The sequence below is a fragment of the Caenorhabditis remanei genome, chromosome I, assembly GCF_010183535.1.
Source record: "Caenorhabditis remanei strain PX506 chromosome I, whole genome shotgun sequence".
NCBI classification, from domain to species: Eukaryota; Metazoa; Nematoda; class Chromadorea; order Rhabditida; family Rhabditidae; genus Caenorhabditis; species Caenorhabditis remanei.
The window spans coordinates 1,299,244-1,323,277 of NC_071328.1; the positions used below are offsets into that span (position 1 = coordinate 1,299,244).

General features: G+C 38.4%; 4 protein-coding genes across 4 annotated transcripts; 3 read left to right on the top strand and 1 right to left on the bottom strand.

Annotated features, from left to right (window-relative positions):
- Positions 1-483: 483 nt before the first annotated feature.
- GCK72_000179 (uncharacterized protein) lies at positions 484-6,364 on the bottom strand (the record flags this gene model as incomplete). Its single annotated transcript, XM_003090534.2, has 5 exons — positions 484-973; positions 1,496-2,262; positions 2,688-3,844; positions 5,682-6,223; positions 6,291-6,364. 5 exons carry the CDS (start codon positions 6,362-6,364, stop codon positions 484-486), a joined length of 3,030 nt encoding a protein of 1,009 aa, XP_003090582.2.
- A 2,616-nt stretch (positions 6,365-8,980) lies between these two features.
- Positions 8,981-9,370, top strand: GCK72_000180 (uncharacterized protein; the record flags this gene model as incomplete). The annotated part of the gene is made up of 1 exon (XM_053722320.1): positions 8,981-9,370. The coding sequence occupies one exon, from the start codon at positions 8,981-8,983 to the stop codon at positions 9,368-9,370; it is 390 nt and encodes a 129-aa protein (XP_053590965.1).
- Positions 9,371-11,050: 1,680 nt separating this feature from the next.
- GCK72_000181 (uncharacterized protein) lies at positions 11,051-17,664 on the top strand (the record flags this gene model as incomplete). Its single annotated transcript, XM_053722321.1, has 7 exons — positions 11,051-11,284; positions 12,714-12,880; positions 12,936-13,032; positions 14,210-14,798; positions 15,971-16,188; positions 16,794-16,933; positions 17,586-17,664. 7 exons carry the CDS (start codon positions 11,051-11,053, stop codon positions 17,662-17,664), a joined length of 1,524 nt encoding a protein of 507 aa, XP_053590966.1.
- Positions 17,665-18,968: 1,304 nt separating this feature from the next.
- On the top strand, positions 18,969-23,924 carry GCK72_000182 (uncharacterized protein; the record flags this gene model as incomplete). The annotated part of the gene is made up of 4 exons (XM_003090965.2): positions 18,969-19,358; positions 20,640-21,308; positions 22,452-22,679; positions 23,772-23,924. The coding sequence occupies 4 exons, from the start codon at positions 18,969-18,971 to the stop codon at positions 23,922-23,924; spliced, it is 1,440 nt and encodes a 479-aa protein (XP_003091013.2).
- Positions 23,925-24,034: the final 110 nt, after the last annotated feature.

Consider the following 24,034-nt stretch of genomic DNA (forward strand, 5'->3'; position numbering starts at 1 on the left):
CCTGGATTTGACATTTTCGAGTGATTTTTTCTTGATTTTCCGCCTGAAAATCAATTATTTCCTCTTTAAATCTTGTTTTCTATCGAAAAAATTAGCTTTTATCCGCGAAAATCGATGGAAAACGGATTAAAATTTAAATTTCAGACGTCGTGGATTAAAGGCGCATAGACTTTTCGAGTGGTGCGGGTCTCGACACGATCTACAGAAATGACGCGAATTTGAATATTTTTCGTTGAAAAATCTGAAAAAGAAGTAGAATTCCCTCGAAAACTTCAATAAATCGACAAAAAAAGGAGAATTAATTGCATAAAAATTTATTTGTGTCATTGCTCCCCATATTTATCTATTTATCCACAGAAAATTTGACATTTTTTGAATGCACCAAAAGGGCGCGAATAAGAAGAGAGGGGGACGGCGGGGGAGCATGAAATACGAGAAAACGAGTTATTTATATTACAGGATTAAAAGAAATAAAGACACAATTTATTTGTTATTGGCAGCGGCGATGTCGCACGCATCGTTGAACTTCGCAACCGCTTGTCTCCACGCCGACGCGTCGAAATTCTCCTCCCAAAAGTCGGAAAACTTGGCGATAATCTCATTCCAATCGGGCAACTCATCGCACGACGGAATATTCACCAACTTTGTCGCAATCTCGTTGACAGTGTCACGGAGTACGTTGCGTCGTTTGATGTCACAGCTCAGCGAGTACGCTCCGATCGAGCCGGTGAGTTTCGGGTATTTCGGTGAGCAGAGGACAGCCATCGAGACGGCGAATCCGTAGAAATCCGCTTGGTACGTCCACGAGCGTCCGTCAATCATTTCGGGCGAGTCGAATCCGTCGGTACCGGCGCGCCCTTTGAATTTCTGATCCTTGAGTTGCATCATGTCGATGGCACGCCCCCAATCGATGAGTTTGATGACGAACGTGTCGGATGACATGAGCGCCTCGCGATCCCAGTTCGAGTCGATTCTAGAAACAGGGAAATTTGAAAATATTTGACAGTTTTTGAGAGTCAAAGTGTTATTTTTCAGTTGATTTTTTGAAATTTCCATAAATATTCAGTAGAGCGCGTTTGCCACAACTAAAACTCAAACGTTTTAGTGTATTTTTCAAATTTTCGCAAAATTTCGGTAGAGCGCATCTGCCAATACCCCATTTTTAAAACTTTCGATTAAAAAAAAAAACGCGTTTTCAATCAATTTTTGGTGAATTTATATTGAATTTCGGTGGAGCGCATTTAAAACATCTTTAAAATTTGAAAATCCGCGTATTTAATGAATTTTTCTCCAGTTTCTATCAAATTACAGTAGAGCGCGCTTGCAGCAACCTAAATTTAAAACTTGTTGAGCTCAAAATTTCGAAAAATCGCGTTTTAAAAGGGATTTTTGCAAATTTTTTTGCAATCGGTGGAGCGCATTTGCAACAATCTCAAATTTGAACTGTCTAGGTACGAATTTTTGCGATTTTCATCAAATTCCCCCGTCCACTCACTTTCTAGTAATCATAAAATTGTCGGGCTTGACATCTCCATGAATAATCTTACAATCGTGCACCTCCTTCAGAATCCGCGCAATCTGTGCGACAAGGAACGCGGAGATGTGCCAATTCGGGTCTTTCATATGGTTCATACACTCCAACAGATTCCCGTATTCATGGTATTCGTTGACGAGAAGGGACGCCGTGGAGAATACATATGCATCCATCACTTGCATAATACACCAATCCGCCATTTTCACACGACGCTCGTCGCCTTCTTTGATCAATCGATTCCTCATCTGATCACAAATGTAGACTTCCCACGAGCACGAGGGCACTTCGAACTTCACCGCAACCGTCTTCCGCTCCTCGTTGACCGCTTTGTACACTTTCGCGTAGCCACCTTGTCCGATGACCGTCTGAATGTGAAGCGTCTCTCCGCCCACTTCGTAGTCGCGATTCGCTTGAATTTTCGCGGCGCGCTCCTGGAATTCGTGCATGTTCACCGGGCTACGGACGGTTGCCATTAGTTTGCGACGGAGCGATTCGTCCCATGGATTGATATCTCCTTTTCGGATGATTTCACTACGACGACGTTGGATGCAACCCGTCATTTCGGCGGTGTCGTCGAGTGCTTTGATCTCCTCGGCGCCGATCGAAAGACGACGTCCCAGGTTGTCAGAGAGACAGTCGATCGAGGAGTTTGGCTCCGCTTTTAGCACTGGAGCTGGTGGTGGTGGAGCTGGAGTCAACGCAGGTGGTGCTTGTGACTTTCGGCGGAGCTGAAATTTGAAAATTTAATAAAAAAATCGATAAAATCACTCAATTTTTGGTCAAAAACCCTTAATTTTAGTCAAAAACCATCAATTTTTGGCAGGGTGTGCCCGGGTGGCGTTGAGCGCCTCGCATTTTCAGCCGAAATTTGAAAATGCGACGAGAAAGAGTGTGCGAAATGGAGAGACGCAGACATACTCTCTCGATTTTACACACTCTCTCTCTCGTCGCATTTTCGCCCACTTTGAAATCTTTCAGCGCCCAAAGCGCCTCCATAGGCACATCCCTGATTTTTGGACAAAAACCATCAATTTTTGGTAAAAAACATCAATTTTTGGTCGAAAATTATCAAGTTTCACTCAAAAACCATCAATTTTCGGTCAAAAATCATCAATTTTAAGTAAAAAACATCAATTTTCGTCCAAAAACTCACCATTTTATTGAACGCGCTTCCTTGCGGGACCGCGAAAGTCGGCTGCGGCGCCGGTTCCTCCACTTGCCGTGCGTTTTCATCCGATTTATTCCCAAAATACGAGTCAATATCAATAAATGGAATTCCAGCAGCCGGTGTCGACGTGACGATTCCGCCACGTGTTTTTCTCCCGAATCCGTGGACGAGCTCATCGGAGAAGACGTCATCTTCATCGAGCGACGACGAGTACGTCGGCGGCGTCTGAAGTGTGCTTCTCGACTCGTCCTCCTCCTTTAACTTGGTGATCATTTTCTCCCGAATCATTGGTTTCAGCTCTGAGATCTTCGTCTCCTCCTTCTCCTCCTCCTCTACTTGCTCCTCCTCTACTTGCTCCTCTGGAGCCGGCGCTTGCTCATCGAACACCACATTCAACCCTCCGGACGTCTTCTTTCCAGGCGGTGGAGGACGATCCAGTGTCATTGTCGGATCAGGATCACAGAGTACAGAGAAATCTGTGTAGATTTGAGTAGCGGCCACGACTGGAATAGTCTTCTCAGTGGCGCCCAAATGCAGCGTCTCCGAGAACATTGCATGCGCTTCCAGACAATTATTTTCAGCTTGCAAATCTAGTCCTCCGCCACTTTTCGCGGTTCTAATAGATGACGTTGTCGTGGAGTAATTGCTGGAACGATCTGGACGTGTATTCTCTCTTCCAGCGGCCATAACTCTCAATTTCTCATTCTCCACACTATCATCCAACTCATTGTAGCTGTTCTCCTTCACCGATTTCGTATCTGACGACAATGTGATCGTCTCCGACGTCCTCTGAACCTCCGACTTGGCACGAAGTGGTGGCCGATGGGCGTCTCTAGTGGGAATCACTGGAGAGTTGAAGCGACTTCTCTTCTCCTCCTCCTCATCGGCGTTTCCTTCGACTAGAGCTGGAAGTGGACGACGTCGAGAGTTGAGATTCGAGGCCATTCGAGCGTCGACGACGTCACGAGCTTTGCGGGCCTCATCGGACACTGGTTTCATATGAACAATGCCTGAATCACGACGTTGTTGATGCTCGACATCTTCTCCGAATGTGTCTTTGTAGTTGGCGAGACGGAACTCCTCGATGGAGACACCGTAGACGGCGGGCGTGTCGACGAACTCGGAGCGTATGAGGGTTTTGGCTGAAAATTGGGGGAATTAGGTGGTTTTTTGGCAGAAAAATTGAGATTTTTGAGGTGAAAACGCGGTGAAAACCCAGGTTTTTTCACTTTTCTGATTCTAAAACAGCAAAAACTGATGAGTTTTTACAAAATTTGCACAATTTTTGAAGGAGAAGCCGAAACGAGACCCGCGCTCTCGTTTCTCTGCGTCTCTCACACTCTGAACATTCTCTCATCGGGGCGCTGCCACGTGGCAAAGCCGGCAATTGTGGAATTCCAAGCGATTTTCGAGGAAAAAGACAAAAATTAGACAAATTGAGCTGAAAAATCAGAGATTTTGAACAATTTTCCGTACAAAATACACAAAAATCGGCCAATTTCCACGATTTTCTATTAAAAATCTGGGATTTCGATGATCTTTCGGCTAAAAATCACCAAAAACTTCCGTTAAAATACACAAATTTTGGCTGAAAAATCGACGATTTCAATGATTTTCAATGCTTCCGTTTCTCTGCGTCTCTCACCCTTTGCATACTCTCTAGAAGGGAATGCCACGTGACAAGATCAGTTTTTCGATCAGAATCAGGCTTGGTCGGAGTCGGAGAATCGGATAATCCGATTCTCCGATTCTCCGACTTTTTTCGGAGAATTTCTCCGACGGATAATTCTCCGACATTTTTTTTCGTAGAAATTATCCGTCGGATAATTCTCCGACTTTTCATTTCGGAGAAATTCTCCAATTCTCCGAAAAAAAAGTCGGAGAATTTCGGAGAATATCAGAGACGACGACACTCAAAACCCTGTTTTTGTTGTATTTTCACTGGTAAAAGCTTTGAATGATGATTAAACATGTTTTAGAAAGGCGAATTCTGAAAAACGCAACAGAAAATCCCTTTTCGAATTCTTTTTTTTGGATTCTCCGAAAATCTCCGATCCTCCGAGAAAAAAAGTCGGAGAAAATTTCGGATATCCGATTCTCCGAGTTTTTTTTTCGGAGAAAATTTCGATTCTCCGATTCTCCGAAAATTTTTCTCCGACCAAGCCTGATCAGAATACCCGAAAATCGGCTAATTTTCACAATTTTTCAAGAAAAAATCTGGGATATCAACCGTTGTTTCGACGAAATATCACGATTTTTAATGATTTTTCGGGGAAAAATGGCACTTTTCCTGCAGTTTTACGTACTTCCACATCTAAAAAGTGGCTCTTTATCGTTATTTATCGGTGCAACTGCGTGAAGGATTCTCTGCGTCTCTCACGCCTTGTATACTCTCTCGCTGGCGCTGCCACGTGGCAAGACCGATTTTTCTATCAGAATACCCGAAAATGGGCTAAATTTCACGATTGGTAAACTCCAAGATTTTCCATAAAAAATCAGAGATTTCAACCGATTTTTCGTTCAAAATGCACCAAAATCGGCTAAATTTCACGATTTTCGATGATTTTTCGGGTAGAAACACGCAGTTTTACGTACTTCCACGTCCAAAAAGTGGCTCTTTATCGTTATTAATCGGTGCAACCGCGCGAAGGATTCTCTGCGTCTCTCACACCTTGTATACTCTCGCGCTGGCGCTGCCACGTGGCAAGACCGGTTTTCAACCAAAATCCACGAAAATCGGGTTAATTTCACGATTTTCGATGATTTTTCGTTCAAAAGACACAAAAAATCGGCTAAATTTCACGACTTTCCATGCAAAATCTGAGATTTCGTTGAGTTTTCGTTCAAAATACACAAAAATCGGCTAAATTTCACGATTTTCTACGAAAAATTTCTGATTTCGAAGATTTTTCGTTCAAAATACATCAAAATCGGCTAAATTTCACGATTTTTCGGGAAGAAGCACACAGTTTTACGTACTTCCACGTCCAAAAAGCGGCTCCTTATCGTTATTGATCGGTGCAACCGCGCGAAGGAAGCATACGGACGATCGTCTCTTGTTTCTTCTCCCAGGCTTCAACACAGAATGATCTCTGAACAAATCCATAGTATCATCTGGACTAAAGAACAGATCGCTCTGTTTTCCATCGAAAAACTCGTCGACAAGATCTCGGAATCCCGATTCGATAGAAGACATTGACATTGTGGCAGATAGAGAATCTCTCGCCTTCTGGAGAACCTCCTTGAACGGCTCTAAAACTCGCTCCTTCGCACATTGCTCCGCCCATTGCAGATAGAATTTCAGACTTTCATTGAAGTGGGCTTTCCGATAGAGTTGCTCGTAGACACCACGTCCTCCGAGACTCCGACTGTACGAGCCGAGAAGTTTATAGAGGCGCAGCATGTGCTCGCTGAGCCGAATCCCGTCGAATCGCTGCTCTCGGAGGATTGATGAGAGACAATCCTGCAGTTTTCGCTTCATTTGGTCGAATTTCAGCATTTTTGATAGCGTTTCCACTTGTCTGGAAATGAAATTGATTAAAAAATCGAGGTTTTTTAGCTGAAAAAGCTGAAAATCCGCTAACTTACGAGGTAAAAACCTCCAATTGCTCTGGCGTTGGATTGTGCTGCAATTGCGCGAATGCATGGTCGAAATCTGACATTTTTGGCTGAAAAGTAATGAAAAATTAAGTTTTTCGGGGGAGAAAATGGGTTTTTACGCGTTTTTTCGATAAAAAATCACGGAAAAATGAGAAAAATCGAGGAAAAATGAAGTTTTAATGGATTTTTGGTGTGAAAAATTGGGTTTTTGCGAGTTTTTTCAATAAAAAATCACGGAAAACCATGGAAAAATGAAAATCTGACATTTTTGGCCTAAATTTGATGAAAAATTACATTTTAACTGGCTTTCTGAGGTGATAAATCGAGTTTTTACTTGTTTTTTTCAATAAAAAATGACGGAAAAGTGAGAAAAATCAAGGAAATTCAAGGAAAATCGAGATTATGACGTTGTTGGCAGCAAAGTTATGAAAAACAAAGTTTTAGCAGATTTTTGGGTTGCAAAATGGGGTTTCTACGCTTTTTTTCAATGAAAATTTACGGAAAAAAGAGGAAAATCCAAGGAAATCGAGGAAAAACAAGATTCTGACATTCTTGATATAAAAGTGATAAAAATTGAGATTTAACGGGTTTTCAGGGCGAAAAATCGGGTTTTTACGCGTATTTGCAACAAAAAATCACAGAAAAGTGGGAATTATAGAGAAAAATTAAGGAAAAACGAGAATCTGCCATTTTTTGGCCTAAAAGTTATGAAAAATGAAGTTTTTACGGGTTTTTGGGGTGAAAAATGGGGTTTTCATGCGATTTTTCAATAAAAAATCACAGAAAAATGAGAAAAAATTGAGGAAAATCAAGGAAAAACGATAATCTCGCATTTTTTGGCCTAAAAGTGATGAAAAATAGTGTTTTTATGGTTTTCTAGGGTGAAAAATGGAGTTTCCATGCGATCTTTTTCAATAAAAATCACAAAAAAATCAAAAAAATCCAGGAAAATCGAGCAGAACTGCGAAAAAACGGGCGCCTCGAATTTGATTTCGCGTGTTTCGCGGCTTTTTTGATTCGTGTTTCGCGGGCAATTTGAATGTGTGCTGTGGAGCGCGTTTGCTGACTGTGACGTCACACCATCTCTTGGCGCGATTTTGGACAATTTTCAATGATTTTTGCCCTTTTTTAATGTTTTTTTTTGGTTTTTGTGTCGAAATATTAGTTTTTAATTGATTTTTGAATAGAAAATTGCAAAAAAGTCGGAAAAAAATACCTAAAAATCGCAAAACTTCAATTTTTGTCGATTGAATTTTTTTTCGAATTATTGGTTTTGTCATAGCGGAAAGTTTCAGTTTTAATTGAATTTCACGCTGAATTTGACCGGAAAAATAGAACTTATTAAGAAAATGCCAAATTTTTATTCAAATTTTTTTTAAATGAGTTTTTTTTTTATTTTGTGCCGATATTATGTCAAATTTCAGCTAAAAAAAACCTGAAAAATGCTCCAAAACCCACCGACATTCCCGATTTTTAGTTTAACCGTGGAACAATGTGTTTTTGAGGTGAAAATTCCAATAAAATGTCATTTTTAACTGAAAAAGTGCCTCAAACCCAGTTGAAAACCTTCAAAACTTGAGATTTTTTCTATTTTCGCATTTAAACACTCATAAAGTTCAATTTTACGTCTAAAAATGCATGAAAAACTTGAAAAACTGCTCAAATATCGTTGTTGTTACTTCAAAAACTTATTTTTCATCGAAAATTGTCCCAAACAGGGTCAAAATGCGCCCAAAACCGCTGTCTACTATGAAAAACCTCGGAAATTGTCATTTTTAACGGAAAAAAGCCTCAATCTCAGTTAAAAAGCTTCAATACTTGAGATTTTCACAATTTTTGCAGCTAAACACTCTTAAAAAACATAGTTTTTATATGAAAATCCTCGGAAATTGTCATTTTCTCACCAAAAAATGCCTCAAACCCAGTTGAAAACCTTCAGAAACCCCTTTTTAAGTCAAAAATGCTTCAAATCTTGAGATTTTTACAGTTTTCGCCTCTAAAACCTAGTTTTTCATCTAAAAATAGCCGAATCTTTCTGAATCCAGTTAAAAACCTTCAGAAACCCTGTTTTAAGACAGAAAATGCTCGAAAAACTTCAAACTTCAAGAATAGCTCAAATATTATCGTTTTCGATCCAAAAACACAGTTTTTCATCGAAAAAGTCCCCGAATCTGTTGGGTCAATGGGTCAAAATGCGCTGATATTCAAAGATCTTGATATTTTCACAGTTCTGGCCTTCAAACACTCATAAAGTCCACTTTTATATCAAGAAATGCTCAAAAATCGTCGTTTTCACTCCAAAAATCTCTTTTTTTCATCGAAAAATTTCCCAATCTGTTTGATTGGGGGCAAAATGCGCCCGAAAACTGTCTTCAACTCTATGAAAAACCTCAAAAATTGCCATTTTTGACTGAAAAATGCCTCAAATCCAGTTAAAAACCTTCAGAAACCCTGTTTTAAGTCAGTTTTCGATCCAAAAACAGTTTTTCATCGAAAAAGTTTTAGAATCTGTTCGATTTGGGTGAAAATGCGCTTTTCCACTATGAAAAACCTCAAAAATTGTAATTTTCCCGCCAAAAAGTGCCCAAAAAACCCCAAAACGTGACCTCTTCCATCCGAAAATCCACATTTTCTCTTCGCTTTCCCATCCATTCCTCACTCCATTCCTCCCATTGAAAATGCACAAAATAGTCATCGTGTTGCTCCTACTCGTTTCCACTTGCTCCGCGACTCGATTCCTCTTTGCCATCGAAGCGAAATGTGACTACGACAAGGTATTCGTGATGGTTGTATCGCATTGGGAAGACGATTCGTGGTATTGGATTCATGATGAAGATCAAGTCGCCGATCGAGAAACGTTTTCTGGCTATAAAAAGCTATTTTTCTATCAAAAAGGGCAGCAAAAGACAGAAAATGGAGCGGAATTTGAACTCTACGCGAGATTTTATCATAATTGTACGAGTGATGGAAGACATGTCAAGTATAAACACAATTTGTGGAATACGAAGAAGGCACATGGGTTGGAATACGTTGAGTATTATGTGGATTTGACGGATGCGAAAGAATGAAAGATAGAGAGTGAACTCTACGAATTTTGGACATTTGAATCTCTTAAAATGGCATAATAAACTATAATTTTCATCGATTTGTGAGGGCATTTCTTTAAAAATCGCTCCTTTTTGGCGTAAAATCTTCGTTTTCACTAAATAATATAAGCTATAGTCAAATTCTCTGAAAATTTGAGATTCTCAGTGTATTCTGTGGTTTTTGACACGAAAAAAGCAACATTTTCATCCTGTCCATCCAAAAACCGTATTTTCAGTAATTTTTTACCTCAAAACCGCGAAAATTGTGCTCCAAACACCCGAGCCACGCCCACTTAGTTATGCAAATGTGCTCCAACGAATTGCGGAGAATGAAAGATAGAGAGTGAAATCTACGAATTTTGGACATTTGAATCTCATAAAATGGCATAATAAACTATAATTTTCATCGATTTGTTGAGACATGAGTTTGAGTTTTCTTTAGAAATGGCGTTTTTCAAAGGCAGTTTTTGTGCCAAAAGTGCTTCAACATTTTAAGCTATAAATGACGGTTTTGGCTCAAAATTTATTTTTAAAAATCTCGTTAAAACAGCGTAATTCGACATTTTTCTCAAAAATTATCATTTTCAAGCTCAAAGACCGGAAAAACAGTCGTTTGTCGCTGAAAAACGCATCCAAATTCAAATTTTCAGTTTATCCGTGGAAAAAATTTGTTTTTGAGATAAAAATTACCATTAAAACGTCATTTCTGACTGAAAAATGCCTCAAATCCTGTGAAAAAGTTCGAAATTTCTTTAAAAATCGATGTTTTGGCATAAAATCTAGGGTTTTTTTTGTAAAATTCAGATAGTTATTCATCTAAAATCACCTAGATTCAGTTTTCGGCGTTTTTTTTTGTGTCAAAAACTATAATTTGTGTGATTTTCCGGTGAAGACTTGAGGTTCCTGTTGCCAAGTAGTGTTTCATTGAATTTACACGGAAAATTGTCATTTTTCAATGAAAAAATCAATTTTCTCAGTCTTTTCTTCCTAAAAATCGTATTTTTGTGACTAATTTTGGTGTTTGAGGCGATTTTCGAGGTGAAATCTCACTTTTGGATCGATTTGTCATGTTTTTCATTGAAAATGAGCGTTCGGCAAGGTTTAGGTGTTATAAATGACAAATAATAGGGTTTCTGACCCGAAAATCGGAATTTTCCGTCCAAAATTGACCATTTTGGGTGTCAATAGTGATCTGAAGAGGGTTCGCTTTGAATAACTGCGTCTGAAATTCTGAAATTCTGAAATTCGGAATCTGCCACGATTTTGACAAATCTTACATTAAATCTATCAATTTAAGCTCAAAAATGGCATTTTTTGCATTAAAAAATAAGGAAAAGTAGGTGTTTTCCGCTTAAAAATGACAAAAAACCATTGTTTTTCATTTCAAAAGTTTTATTTTACGATTCTCCGCCTCGTTTCCTCCCCAATCCCTCCCAATTTTCTAGTCGGAAATTCGGAATCTGGCACGAAATGTGACAAATTTTACACCGAAAACTATTATTTCATACAAAAAAGGGCTGAAAATTCAACATTTTTGCATGTTTTTCATTGAAAAATAGCAAAAAACTTCGTTTTTCATCAAAATTTTCATATTTTCCGATTTTCCGCCCCTTTTCCTCACCGTTTTTGCTCCCCAACACCTCCCCCATTTCCAGTGTCAGAATGTCCCCACCCGCCGCCAACACTTCCTTCTCAACACAACCTCAAAAAACTGATTATCTGAAAGTGGTGAGATGCGGAAAGGCGAAAGAGAAACGACTCGGCTCATCGTATTCGTGGGAAACCCATTTGAGAGCATTCGAAGACGGATCGAAGAGGGAAAAGTATATTCCGGTGGAGGCGTTCAACACGAATACCAATATCGATTTTAATGATATTCTGAAAGAGGGACTTATTGTGAGTAGTGGAATGGAAATCTGGAAATTTTGGGATTCTAGGCCATCGGAGTTCCAATTTGGGATCCTAGGCCACCAGTTCGGTATCCTAGGCCATCGGAGTTCCAATTTGGGATCCTAGGCCACCAGTTCGGTATCCTAGGCCATCGGAATTCCAATTTGGGATCCTAGGCCATCGGAGTTCCAATTTGGGATCCTAGGCCACCAGTTCGGTATCCTAGGCCATCGGAGTTCCGATTTGGGAACCTAGGCCACCAGTTCACTATCTTAGGCCATCGTTCTGAAAATGCGAACCAGTGCAGGTCCAATTTGGGATCCTAGGCCATCGGCCGTTCTCATCGTCCTTCCGACCGTCTGTTCCGAAATCTGAGCAATCATTGAAGCGATTCCTAGGCCACCAGTTCGGTATCCTAGGCCACGTCCACATTTGGAAGATTGTGAATGTCTTGCTAACCAATTTCAGTTCCCTGATATCCTTGGTTACTGTACTCGATCGATAGATCGCGAAGGGCTGATTGGCTGGTTAATTACGGTTAAAAGGTCGCTTCTCATGATTTATGACTCTTGATCTAGATTACCAGATTTACAGCCTGTATCTAGGTGATCTCAGAACCTGGAAGATCAATTTTCCCGTTTTTAAGTCGGTCGCCTAAGATTATGTGGAATTTCCAAATTCGTAGCCCCTGACTACTGGTGGCCTAGAATCCCAAACGCTTCAAACTCAACATTATGACCTGAAAATTGTACCGAAATGTAGATCTCAGCGTGTTTTATCTATCTGCCATACTCCGAACCAGATTTATTAAAAATCCGGCGCACGGAGTAAGTCAGAGAGAAAGAACGCGTCGAGATCTACATTTTCGTATAGATTTCAGCTTTGAGTTTAAAGCGAGTATGGCCTAGAATCCCAAATAGGGATGTCTAGTCCCTGAAAGTTCATTATTGAAAAAAACTACCAAAAAATATGCTGAAAATCGCATCGTTCTCCTGAATCAAAAAGGTTTTGGTGGAAGAGTTTTCCCGCGCGGCCGTGTAGTCCTCTCGGACAAAATTTTGGATCAATTCTCGTGTTTTTTCCATTTTTGATGCGAAAATTTGTCGGAAAAAGTGAAAAAAAAAAACAAAAAGCTTGTCCGAGAGGACTACACGATCCCGCGGGAAAAACTCTTCCGGGAAAAGCTCATTTTGAGTCAGGAGAACGGGAATTGTGGGGCTCAAGCTATTTTTCAATTTACAAAAGTGCTGGCGCGCCTCAGGCGCCCCAGACTGGTGTAGCGATTTTAGCGATTTTAGCAAAAATGTCCACAATTTTTGTGCTTTTCTGAGAGTTTTTCGAGCGACTTGTGCCGATTTTAAGCGATTTTCCAATGATTTAAGTCAGAAGTATCGGAATCTGAAATGAAACCCCCCTAAACTCCGCCCATTTCCAGTTCGAATGCATAAACCACGACTACGATAAAGTGACAGACGGTGTCCAATGTCGCTGGTTCGCCCGCGTTGAGAAAGTGTGCGGCTATCGAGTATTGGCTCAATTCATCGCCAGTGAGAAGAAGTTTTGGATTAATATGCTCACTGAAGAGATTCATAATATGGCAAAGTAAGAGTATTATGTAAAGAACAGACAAGTTTCTGAAGCCATTCTCAAGTTTCAGCGCTGCTTTAAAAGATCCAAAAATGGCGGCGGTCACGTATGTTCCGCCGTTTCACGTTGCCAAGGAATATGAAAACGATATGCAGAATTTCATTAGGGTAAGTGAGCGTTTTTCTAGTGAAAAATTGCGAAAAAATCGGATTTTTTGAGTGAAAATCGATCAGAATGGTGTTTTCTTGGCGGAATTTCCAGTTTCAGACCGAAAAATGTGGAATTTCAGCTGATTTTCAAAATTTTAAGGTTAGAAATGACTGAAAATCTACAAAATCGCTGAAAGAATCGTATTTTCGCGAAAAATCGATTTTTAGGTCGAAATAATCCATTTTTGAGCCAAAAAACTCTTAAAAACTGCAATTTTTAAGTCAAAATCGACAAAACCAGAGCAAAAAACCCTAAAAACAGTGGAAAACGATTGAAAATCGTCTTTTTTTAATCAAAATGTTGAATTTTAAAGACAAAATTGACCTTTTGAGTTCAAAATCTCACCCGAAACATCTGAAAAAAAGGGCAAAAATCTTCAAAAATGGAGAATTTTCGCTCATAAAGTCATTTTTTTTTTCAAAATTTTGGATTTTCACCCCAAAATCTTTCAAAAACGGCTGAAAATCTCTAAAATTTGACATTTGAAGTTCTAAATCCACTGGAAAAACCGAAAATGTCCCAAAAATTGAGAATTTCCGCTCTAAATACCCCAAAAATCTTTAAAATTCAATCGAAAATCTCCCAAAAATGAGAATTTCCCCTCCAAATACCTCAAAAGTTCAGAATTTTCGTTATAAACCCCCAAAAATGGAGAATTTCTACTCTAAAAACACCCAAATTGAAAATTTCCGCTCTGAAAACTTTTAATTTTTGGGATTTTCGGTGTTTTCAGTGCTAAAATTCTCATTTTTTCGGGGTTTTCAGTCATTTTTGAGTAAAAATTTAGAATATCCGCTCTAAAAACGGTGTTTTCGAAGCTCAAGTTTGCGAAATTTCGAATTTTAAGCCCAAATTCTCTGAAAAACTGCTAAAAATCTTTTTAAAAAAGTGACATTGAAGTTCTAAATTCACTGAAAAGCCAAAAATGTCCCAAAAATAGAGAATTTTCGCTCTAAATACCCCAAACATCTTCAAAATTCAGTCGAAAATCTCCCAAAAACGTGAATTTCCGCTCTGAAAACTTTTCATTTTTGGAATTTTTTGAGGTTTCAGTGCTGAAATTCTCATTTTTTATGGATTTTCAGCCATTGTTGAGCAAAAATTTAGAATATCCGCTCTAAAACTAAATTTCAGAACGCCCTGGAGTGTGAAGTATACGGTCAGAATACTCTCAGCGATGATCACGACGAGACTCTGAATCGTCTTCACGATTCTCGATTCCACGTCGGTCAACGTCTGGAACTTTTGAATTACGCGAATTCTTTGGAGATACGGGTCGCCCGAATCCAAGAGATCACTGGTCGCCGTATTAGTGTTCTGGTATCCGACGAAGATTCTCCAGTACCGTTGGACGGAGAATCCGATCGTCAATCTCAGAGTAATGAATCACAATATTGGATCGACGAAGCGTCATTCTTCATATTCCCAGTGGGATTCGCCGCGGTCAACGGCTACAAATTGTCGGCGAAAAAGGATTATATCGAGCATACGAAACGTATCGCCGCCGATCTGAAAGCGGGAAAACCGCCGAAATTTTTGAAGGAAGACGTGACTTTCGACGATTTACCGCATGAAAAAGTGGACGAAGAGGCGTGGAGCCGACTTAAAGTTGGACAGAAATTCGAGTTGATCGATCCGTTGGCTCAACAATTCAAATTGCTCCATGTGGCGTCGATTATCAGTTTTTGCGAGACGGATGGATATATGATAGTGGGAATGGATGGTAAATCAATTTTTTGCGAAAAATTGGGGTTTTTAGGTGAAAAAATGAGAAAAATGGAATAAAATTCGGTCAAAAACGAGAGTTTTCGAGTTGATGGCCTAGAAAACCAAATTTTGCAAAAACTCGGCCACCAGAGGATCGAGTGGCCGAGGTTTTGCAAAAGTTAGGCCACCAATTGTTTTTCCAGAAAAGCCGATTTTTTCGTGTTTTTTTCTGAAAATCAGGTAAAATTGGGGTTTTTAAGTGAAAAATTACGATTTTTAGTTAAAAAAATGAGACAAATCGAAAAAATTCGGTCAAAAACGGAGGTTTTCGAGTTGATGGCCTAGAAAACCAAATTTTGCGAAAACTCGGCCACCAGGGGATCGAGTTGACGAGGTTTTGCAAAAGTTAGGCCACCAATTGTTTTTCCAGAAAAGCCGATTTTTTAGTGTTTTTTTTTGAAAATCAGGTAAAATTGGGGTTTTTATGTGAAAAATTACGATTTTTAGGTGAAAAAATGAGAAAAATCGAAAAAATTCGGCCAAAAATGGACGTTTTCGAGTTGATGGCCTAGAAAACCAAATTTTGCGAAAACTCGAGAATTCGGCCGGTGGCCGAGGTTTTGTAAAAGTTAGGCCACCGAGTTTTGTGCTTTTCGAGCGTTACTTTACGGGTTAGTTATGAATTCTGAGAAAAAAACATTAAAAAACCGGTGATGCCCGAACTTTTGCAAAACCTCGGCCACCAAAAACCCATAAAAATAATGAAAACTATCGGGGGCCGAACTTTCTCAACTTTCGGTTTTCTAGGCCACCATCGTCGATTTTGACTATTTTGGGGTAAAATACCTGATGACCTAACTATCGGATGACTTGGAATCCTAGGCCATTGTGTTGGTGGCCTAGCTTTCCAAAATTTGATTTTTTAGGCCGCCAACGTCAAAAATAGTCAATTTCAATAATTTTTCGCTAGTTTTAGTCGGTGGCCTAGTTTTGGGTTACTAGGCCACTGAAAATCGGCCACCAAAACCTGGTTCGTGGCCTAGATTTCTCAAAATTTGGTTTTCTAGGCCCCCATAGCCAATTTCAACCGTTTTTTCCCATATTTTCGGCTGAAAACTTCGATGGCCGAGTTTTTTAGGCCACGAAAACCAGTCCGTGGCCTAACTTTTCCAAAATGTGATTTTCTAGGTCCGGATCAGTTGGATGAGAGTTTCCCGATTCATATCAATAATACGTTCATGTTTCCCGTTGGATACGCGGAGAAAAATGGATTAGAATTGGCGGATCCTGATAGTTTCGAGGGAACATTCAAGTGGGATGAGTATTTGGAAAAGGAGAACGCCGAGAGAATGCCGTTAGAATTGTTTAGAACGGAGCCGAGTGAAGAGAGATTGAATATGTTTCAGGTTGGTGAGAATTCGTCTGAAAATCGTTGAAAATTTGGGATTTTGGACTCAAAAATCCGAAAATTCTTACCATTTTTCAAGTGGAAACAGTGAAAAATCGTTGTTTTTCATCGAAAAAAGAACAAAATTCATTCATTTTCAGCGAAAAATCTGAAATTTGACTCGAATTAACGTTTTTTGATTAGAATTCCAGTGAAAAACTGAATTTTTCGTTTCCTGCCGCTTAAATCGACTTTCCAGCTGGTTTTGAGTATTCCAGACTCATTTTTCGTGAAATTCGTGGAATTTCCAATCAGTTTAGACCGAAAAACTCCATTTTTCAGCTCAAAAATCATAAAAATTGCTTGATTTTAATTGTTTTCCTAAAATAATTCTCAACTTTCCCTGTAAAAAACCCCCCGAAAACGCGTATTTTCAAATCGAAAAATGCTGAAAATGTGATCATGGCCGAACATTTTCTGTTGGGGTTTCTAGGCCATCGGTCTTGAATATCCAAAAACCGTTGAAATACGTTGGAAATTCAAAATTTTCAGTGATTTTCGAGATTTCCACCAATTTTCAGTGTTTTTTCATGATTTTCAGCCATTCTTTTAATCGATTTTCAGGTCGGAATGCGTCTCGAAGCGGCCGATATGTGTGAGAATCAGTTCATTTGTCCGGCGACGATCAAAGGAGTACACGGACGAATTATAAATGTGAATTTCGACGGATGGGACGAGGAGTTTGACGAGCTTTACGATATTGAGTACGTTTTTGGACGGCAGAAATGGGAAAATTCGATTAAAAAATGAGGTTTTTCGTTGAAAAATGACATTTTTCGTCGAAATTTGCCTGATTTTTCAATATAAATCTACATTTTTGAGATGATTTTCGTCAATTTTCACCATTTTTTTTTCAAAAATTTCAGCATTTTTTACCGAAGATGATGAAATTTCCATTTGAAATGCGATTTTCGGTAAAATTTAGGTCATTTTTTCCAAAAAATTATCATTTTTAAACGAAAATTTGAGTTTTTCCGTGGAAAATTGCTACATTTTCGTGGAAAGTCGCTTTTTTCATGATTTCTTCAATTTTTCGTCAAAAATTGATGTTTTCAACTAGAAGATTGATGCAATTTAGATTTTTCAGCCCTGAAAATCGTTTGTCGATCAAAAAGTGCCGTTTTCCACGAAAAACTCAATTTTTGTCGAAATTAGCCTAACTTTTTCAATGTAAAACTACATTTTTCATGATTTTCTTCAATTTTTCGCCATATTTTACAAAATTTTAGACAAAATTCGAAGAAATTTCCATTAAAAATGCAATTTTCACCCACGAAAATTGATTTTTCTATCAAAAATTCCACGAAAAACTCAATTTTTTCGCTCCAAACTCTAAAAATTCCATTTTTTTTCCAGCTCTCACGACATCCTTCCAATCGGATGGTGCGAACTACACGGCTACAGTCTCCAACCGCCAAAACGACAGAATTATTGATCGATTTCTCTGTTTTTATCACCAAAATCTCATATTTCAACTCTCAAAATGATCTTTTTATTTGTATTATGTTTGTGTGCTATGTGTGAAAGTGCGCTCTGTTGATAATCGCTGAAATTCTGTGATTTTTAAGGTTTTTATTGCTTTTAAATCCAAAAAATCGAAATTTTATGCCGAAAACCCTGAAAAACGGTTCAAAATCACCTGATTATCAATAGAGCGCACTTCCATATGACCTGAAAGTCTAATAGCTTTTTTTCATTAGATTTTCAGCATTTTTCACATTTTTAATCCAATTTTCGAGTTTTTTTTCTCTCTAAAAACCGTAAAATATCAATTTTCTGCCATTTTTGAATGATTTTTTCACTTTTTTCTCATCGATTCACAATTAATATTGAAATGCATACTTTGTCGCTATTTTTATTGTATTTTTACTGTTTTTCAATGGTTTGATGGTTATCAACCGATTTTCTTATCTTTTTTTTAATTTGCTAATTGTTTTTGTGATTGGCGTGATTGAAAAACAATTAAAATTATGGTTTTCAGGTGGGAAACAGTGAGAAATCACTATTTTTCGTTGAAAAAAGATGAAATTTCATTCATTTTCAGCGAAAAATCTGAAAATTGACTCGATTTTCGTTCAAAATTAATCTTTTTTTGATAAGAATTCCAGTAAAAAACTGAAATTTTCAGTTTCACCACTCATGTTGCTTAAATCGACTTTTTTGATGATTTTTCGCAAAATTCGTGTAATTTTCGATCATTTTTGGCCGAAAAATTCTATTTTCAGCTCAAAAATTGAAAAAAATACTCAAAATCCCTGAAAAATTACACCGAAAACGCTTATTTTTAGGCCTAAAATGGCTGAAAGTATGATCATGGCCGAACTTTTTCGGTTTGGTTTTCTAGGCCAGCGGCCTAATACATCGGCCATGATCGCACTTTCAGCATTTTTCAGTCGCGTTTTCGGAGTATTTTTCAGGAATTTTAAGTATTTTTTCGATTTTTGAGCTAAAAAATAGGGTTTTTCGTTCAAAACTGATTGAAAATCACACAAATTTCACGAAAAATGAGTCTGGAATGCACAAAATCAGATAAAAAATCGATTTATGCGACAGGAAACGAAAATTTCAGCTTTTCACTGGAATTTTTTATCAAAAAAGATTAATTTTGGACAAGAATCGAGTCAATTTTCAGATTTTTCGCTGAAAATGAGTGAAATTGTGTCTTTTTTCAACCTAAAACTGTTTTTTCGTAGTTTTCCCCCTAAAAACTCATAAAAAGTCTCCATTTTTTCAGTAACAATGACCACTTCTGAAGATAAATTCGAGTCGGTGCTCTCCACTCGTTACTGTAAAAACAGTCCGCTCGTCTCGATTCTGTCGGAGACGAATAAGGCGACACTATGGCGTCAATTATGGATTTGGTTGGCTGAGGCGGAGAAAGAGCTCGGATTGAAACAAGTGACTCAAGAGGCGATTGATCAGATGAAGACTGAAATCAATCATTTCGATTGGCCATTTATTCGATCGGAGGAGAGAAAATTGAAGCACGATGTGATGGCTCATAACCATGCGTTTGGAAAGATTTGTCCACTTGCCGCTGGAATTATTCATTTGGGAGCGACGTCTTGCTTTGTCCAAGATAATGCTGATTTGATCGCTTTCCGAGACTCGATTGATCATATTTTGAAGGTTAGGGAGAGGAAATTGCATCAAAAATCGCTGAAAATCCATCAAAAACGCGAAAAAAAGTCAAAAATCGCTGAAATTGCATCAAAAACGCGAAAAAATGCTCAAAAGTTGCGAAACAACTCTAAAAACTCTAAAAATCCATAAAAATTCGCTGAAAATCCATCAAAAACCGCTGAAAATTCACCAAAATCGCTGAAAATGCATCAAAATCACTGAAAATGCATCAAAAACGCAGAAAAAAACTAAAAAAAACAAGTTTTGGAGCAAATTTTTTTAGTGAATTTTGATATATTTAGCAGGGATGTGCCTATGGAGGCGCTTTGGGCGCTGAAAGAATTCAAAATGCGCGAAAATGAGACGAGAGAGAGTGTGTAAAATCGAGAGAGTGTGTCTGCGTCTCTCCAAATCGTACACTCTCTCTCGCCGCATTTTCGAATTTCGGCTAGAAATGCGAGGCGCTCAACGCCACCCGGGCACATACCTGATATTTAGCCCTAAATTTGAGCAAAACAACTCCAAAATTCCAGTGTTTTAGCTTAAACCCATCAAATAAGATGAAAAATTGCACAAATAGCTGTGTAAGCGTAGTTTTTCTCAAAAATTCGAGTCTTTCGAGCTAAAAGGCATTAAACAGAAATGCTCGAAAAAAAATGCAAAAATGCTCTTTTTAAGTCCAAATTTGTGATTTTCTGAGCTCATAAATACTCATTTTTCTGTAAAAATGACTAAAACTACCATATCAACACTTATTTCCGACTGGAAATTGTTGGAATAGTAGCTGAGAATGCTCTAGCATTTTAAGTTACCAAAATTCCAGAAATATCCACTTGGAAATAGGTAAAAGATGCGGAAGCTATGCCCAAATTTGCAAAAATGACTCAAAAATCGATTTTTTGCTAAAACTTATCGAAATTGCCCAAAAACTGAAATTTTGAGTCAAAATTCAACATTTTACAAAATTGACCATATTTTGAATGTAAGGAAGAGAAAATTCCGTTTTTGTCTCATAAACCTTCAAAAAAGCTTGAAAATCGAGTTTTTGACACTTTTTGAGCTCAAATTTGTGATTTTCTGAGCTCTTAAAAGCTGCTTTTTCTGTAAAAATGACCTAAAAACTTATTTCCGACTGGAAATTGCTGGAATAGTAGCTGAGAATGCTCTGAGCATTTTCAGTTACTAAAATTCCAGAAATTTCCTCTCGGAAATAGGTAAAAGATGCGGGAGCTATGCCCAAATTTTTAAAAATTCATTATTTTCAAGCGAATTTTCAGTAATTTTCAGCGCTTCGCCACCGTCATCGATCGTCTCGCCACATTCTCCCTAACCAACAAGGAAGTGGTGACCGTCGGCCGAACTCACTATCAAACCGCGTCTCTGGTTACTGTAGGCAAACGAGGCGTCCTTTGGGCTCAGGAATTGCTCATGGCATTCCAGTCGTTGGCTCAATTCCGAGATCAAATGAGATTCAGGGGAATCAAGGGCGCCACGGGAACCCAAGATTCATTTTTGACACTTTTCGGTGGGGATGAGTCGAAAGTGGAAGCGTTAGACGAGTTGGTCACCAAAAAAGCGGATTTTAAACACCGATTTTTGATCACGGGGCAGACATACTCACGCCAACAGGATGCTCAATTGGTATTCACGTTATCCCTACTGGGCGCCGCCGCCAAGAAAGTTTGTACGGATATCCGTGTGCTCCAAGCGTTCGGTGAGCTCCTCGAGCCATTCGAAAAAGATCAAATCGGCTCGTCGGCGATGCCTTATAAGAAGAATCCGATGAAGAGTGAACGGTGCTGCTCACTGGCTCGAAAACTCATCAACGCACCGCAGGAGGCGTTGACGATTCTCGCGGATCAGGGCTTGGAGAGGACATTGGATGATTCGGCGGGCAGACGGATGTTGATTCCCGATGTGCTTCTGACGGCCGAGGCGTTGTTGACTACGCTTCAGGTAGCCCAAAAATTGAGCAAAAACGAAGATTTTCGAGCCAAAATGAAGATTTTTGAGCCAAAACGAAGATTTTTGAGCCAAAACGAAGATTTATGAGCTAAAACAAAGAATTTTGAGCTAAAACGAAGAATTTTGAGCCAAATCGAACATTTTTGAGCTAAAACAAAGATTTTAGAACGAAAATGACGAGTTTCGAGCCAAAATGACGATTTTGAGCTAAAATGAAGATTTTTGAGCCAAAACGAAGATTTTTGAGCCGAAAAGAAGATTTTTGAGCCAAAATGACGATTTTTGAGCCAAAATGAAGATTTTTGAGCCAAAATGGAGTTTTCTGAGCCAAAGCGAAGATTTTTGAGCCAAAACGAAGAATTTTGAGCCAAAACTAAGATTTTTGAGCCAAAATGAAGATTTTTGAGATGAAATGAAGATTTTTGAGATGAAATGAAGAATTTTGAGCTTGGTGGCCTAGAAAACCGGAAAGTTGGAAAGTTAGGCCACGGGAATTATTGCAGTTTTTGATCCAAAAGTTGCGATTTTTTCGAAGTTTTTCTGTTGATTGCCTCGTAAAAACTCATTTTCCTGTAAAAATGACTAAAACTACCATATGTATACTTATTTCCTACTGGAAATTGCTGGAATAGTACCTAAGAATGCTCTGAGCATTTTCAGTTGCTGAAATTCCAGAAATTTCCACTCGGAAATAGGTAAAAGATGCGGAAGCTATGCCCAAATTTTCATTTTTCTGTAATTTCTATGAAAATTCCGAGATTTTTAATTGAAAAACTGCGACGAGCTAGTCATGGCCTAACTTTTTCATAGTTTGGTTTTCTAGGCCATCAGCAAAACTAAAAAAGCAACTTTTGAATCAAAAACGGCAAAAATTTATGTGGCCTAACTTTCCAACTTTCCGGTTTTCTAGGCCACCAAGCTCATGCTTTCCTGCTGAACTTCAATTTCTACGGAAATTATGATTTTTTGCTGTTTTGGAACAAAAATGCAAAAAATTCTCTATTTTAGCCGGTTTCAGCTCAAAAATTGGCTGAAAATCGCAGTTTTTCGGCACTTTTTAACCGCTGAAAAGATGAAAATGGCAATTTCAGCCGATTTTCATCATTTTTGGATCCAAAAATTACGATTTTTCAGAACATCTTCGAAGGACTCACCGTCCAAACTGAAAATGTGAAGAAAATTGTCGATGATGAGATTGCTTTCTTGGGATTAGAGAAGGCGATGATGATGTTGACAGAGGAAGGAGTCGACAGGCAACAGGCTCACGCTGTTATTCGGAAGACTGCGTTGGAGGCGAAACAGCTTCAGGCAACACAGAAAGTCGATATTCGACAGACGATGGCTGATCCGTTCTTTGATTCGGTACGCCGATTGTCGATAAAAATCTATGAAATTGTAGAAAATCGGCGAATTGCGGCTAGTTAGAGAGTGAAAGTCGATAAAAATCGATAATTTTCAAGTTTAAATGAAAAAATCGATAATTTTGGAGAAAATGTCGATAAAAGCCGATAAAAATCAGAAAATTTCAAGTTTTAGTGCGAAAATCGACATGTTTGTCGATAAAAATCGACATTTCCATGGTTGATCCGTTCTTTGATTCGGTACGGAATTGTCGATAAATTGTCGATAAACATTTATGGAATTGAAAAAAAAACCGGGACGAATTCGACTAACTAGGGAATGAAAGTCGATAAAAGTCGATAAAACAGGCAAACATCTGAAAATTCGATAAAAATCGACAATTTTGTCGATCGAAATAGGTTAAACCGATTCAAAGATAACAACATTTCTCGAATACTCGATGGTCGATTTAGTCGAATCAAAAAATCAATAATTGTAGATAAAATGTCGATTGATCGATAAATATCCATGACATGTCGATCGGTTGATTGATAATTGTCGATAAAATGACAATTGATCGATTATTGTCGATAAAATGTCAATTGATCGATAATTGTCGATTGAAATGCCGATTGATCGATAAGTATCGATAAAAATCCCGATTTTCAAACTGAAATCGATAGCTCTACTATGATTCTTATGAATGTCGACAAAAAAAGTTTCTCAAACATTGAAATTTTCAGATTTTTGAGGTTTGCAATGTCAAAAATTGCCTTTTTCTCAAAATTTTAAATGTAGTTTTCAAAAACCCTGAAAAACTCACCAAAAAAAGTGAATTTTCAGTTCAAAAAATGCTGAAAATGTGTCAATGGCCGAAGTTTTTCTGTTCGGATTTCTAGGCGAGCGGTCTCCAGATCCAAACCCAAAACAGAAAAAGTTCGGCCATTGACACATTTTCAGCATTTTTTGAACTGAAAATTCACTTTTTTGGTGAATTTTTCAGGGTTTTTGAAAATTACATTTGAAATTTTGAGAAGAAGGCTATTTTTGACATTTCAAACCTCAAAAATCTGAAAATTTCAGTCAATTTTTTCTGAAAATCGTCAATTTCAGGTCCGTGACCGTGTCGTAGGCCTCGTCTCTAATCCCATCAATTTCACCGGTCGTTGCGTCTCTCAAACTGTCAATTTCATCGACAACGAGCTGAAACCGACGATCGCCAAATATCTGGATCAATCGGCTGGAAATGTTCAATTGGATGTTTAATTTTGAGATTTTTTGCCGATTTTTGAACCTTTTTTTGTGTTAAATTGCGTAATTTTGTAGTTTTTAGTCAGGAAAAACAGTATTTTCAGATAAATTTCACTTTTTTCTGA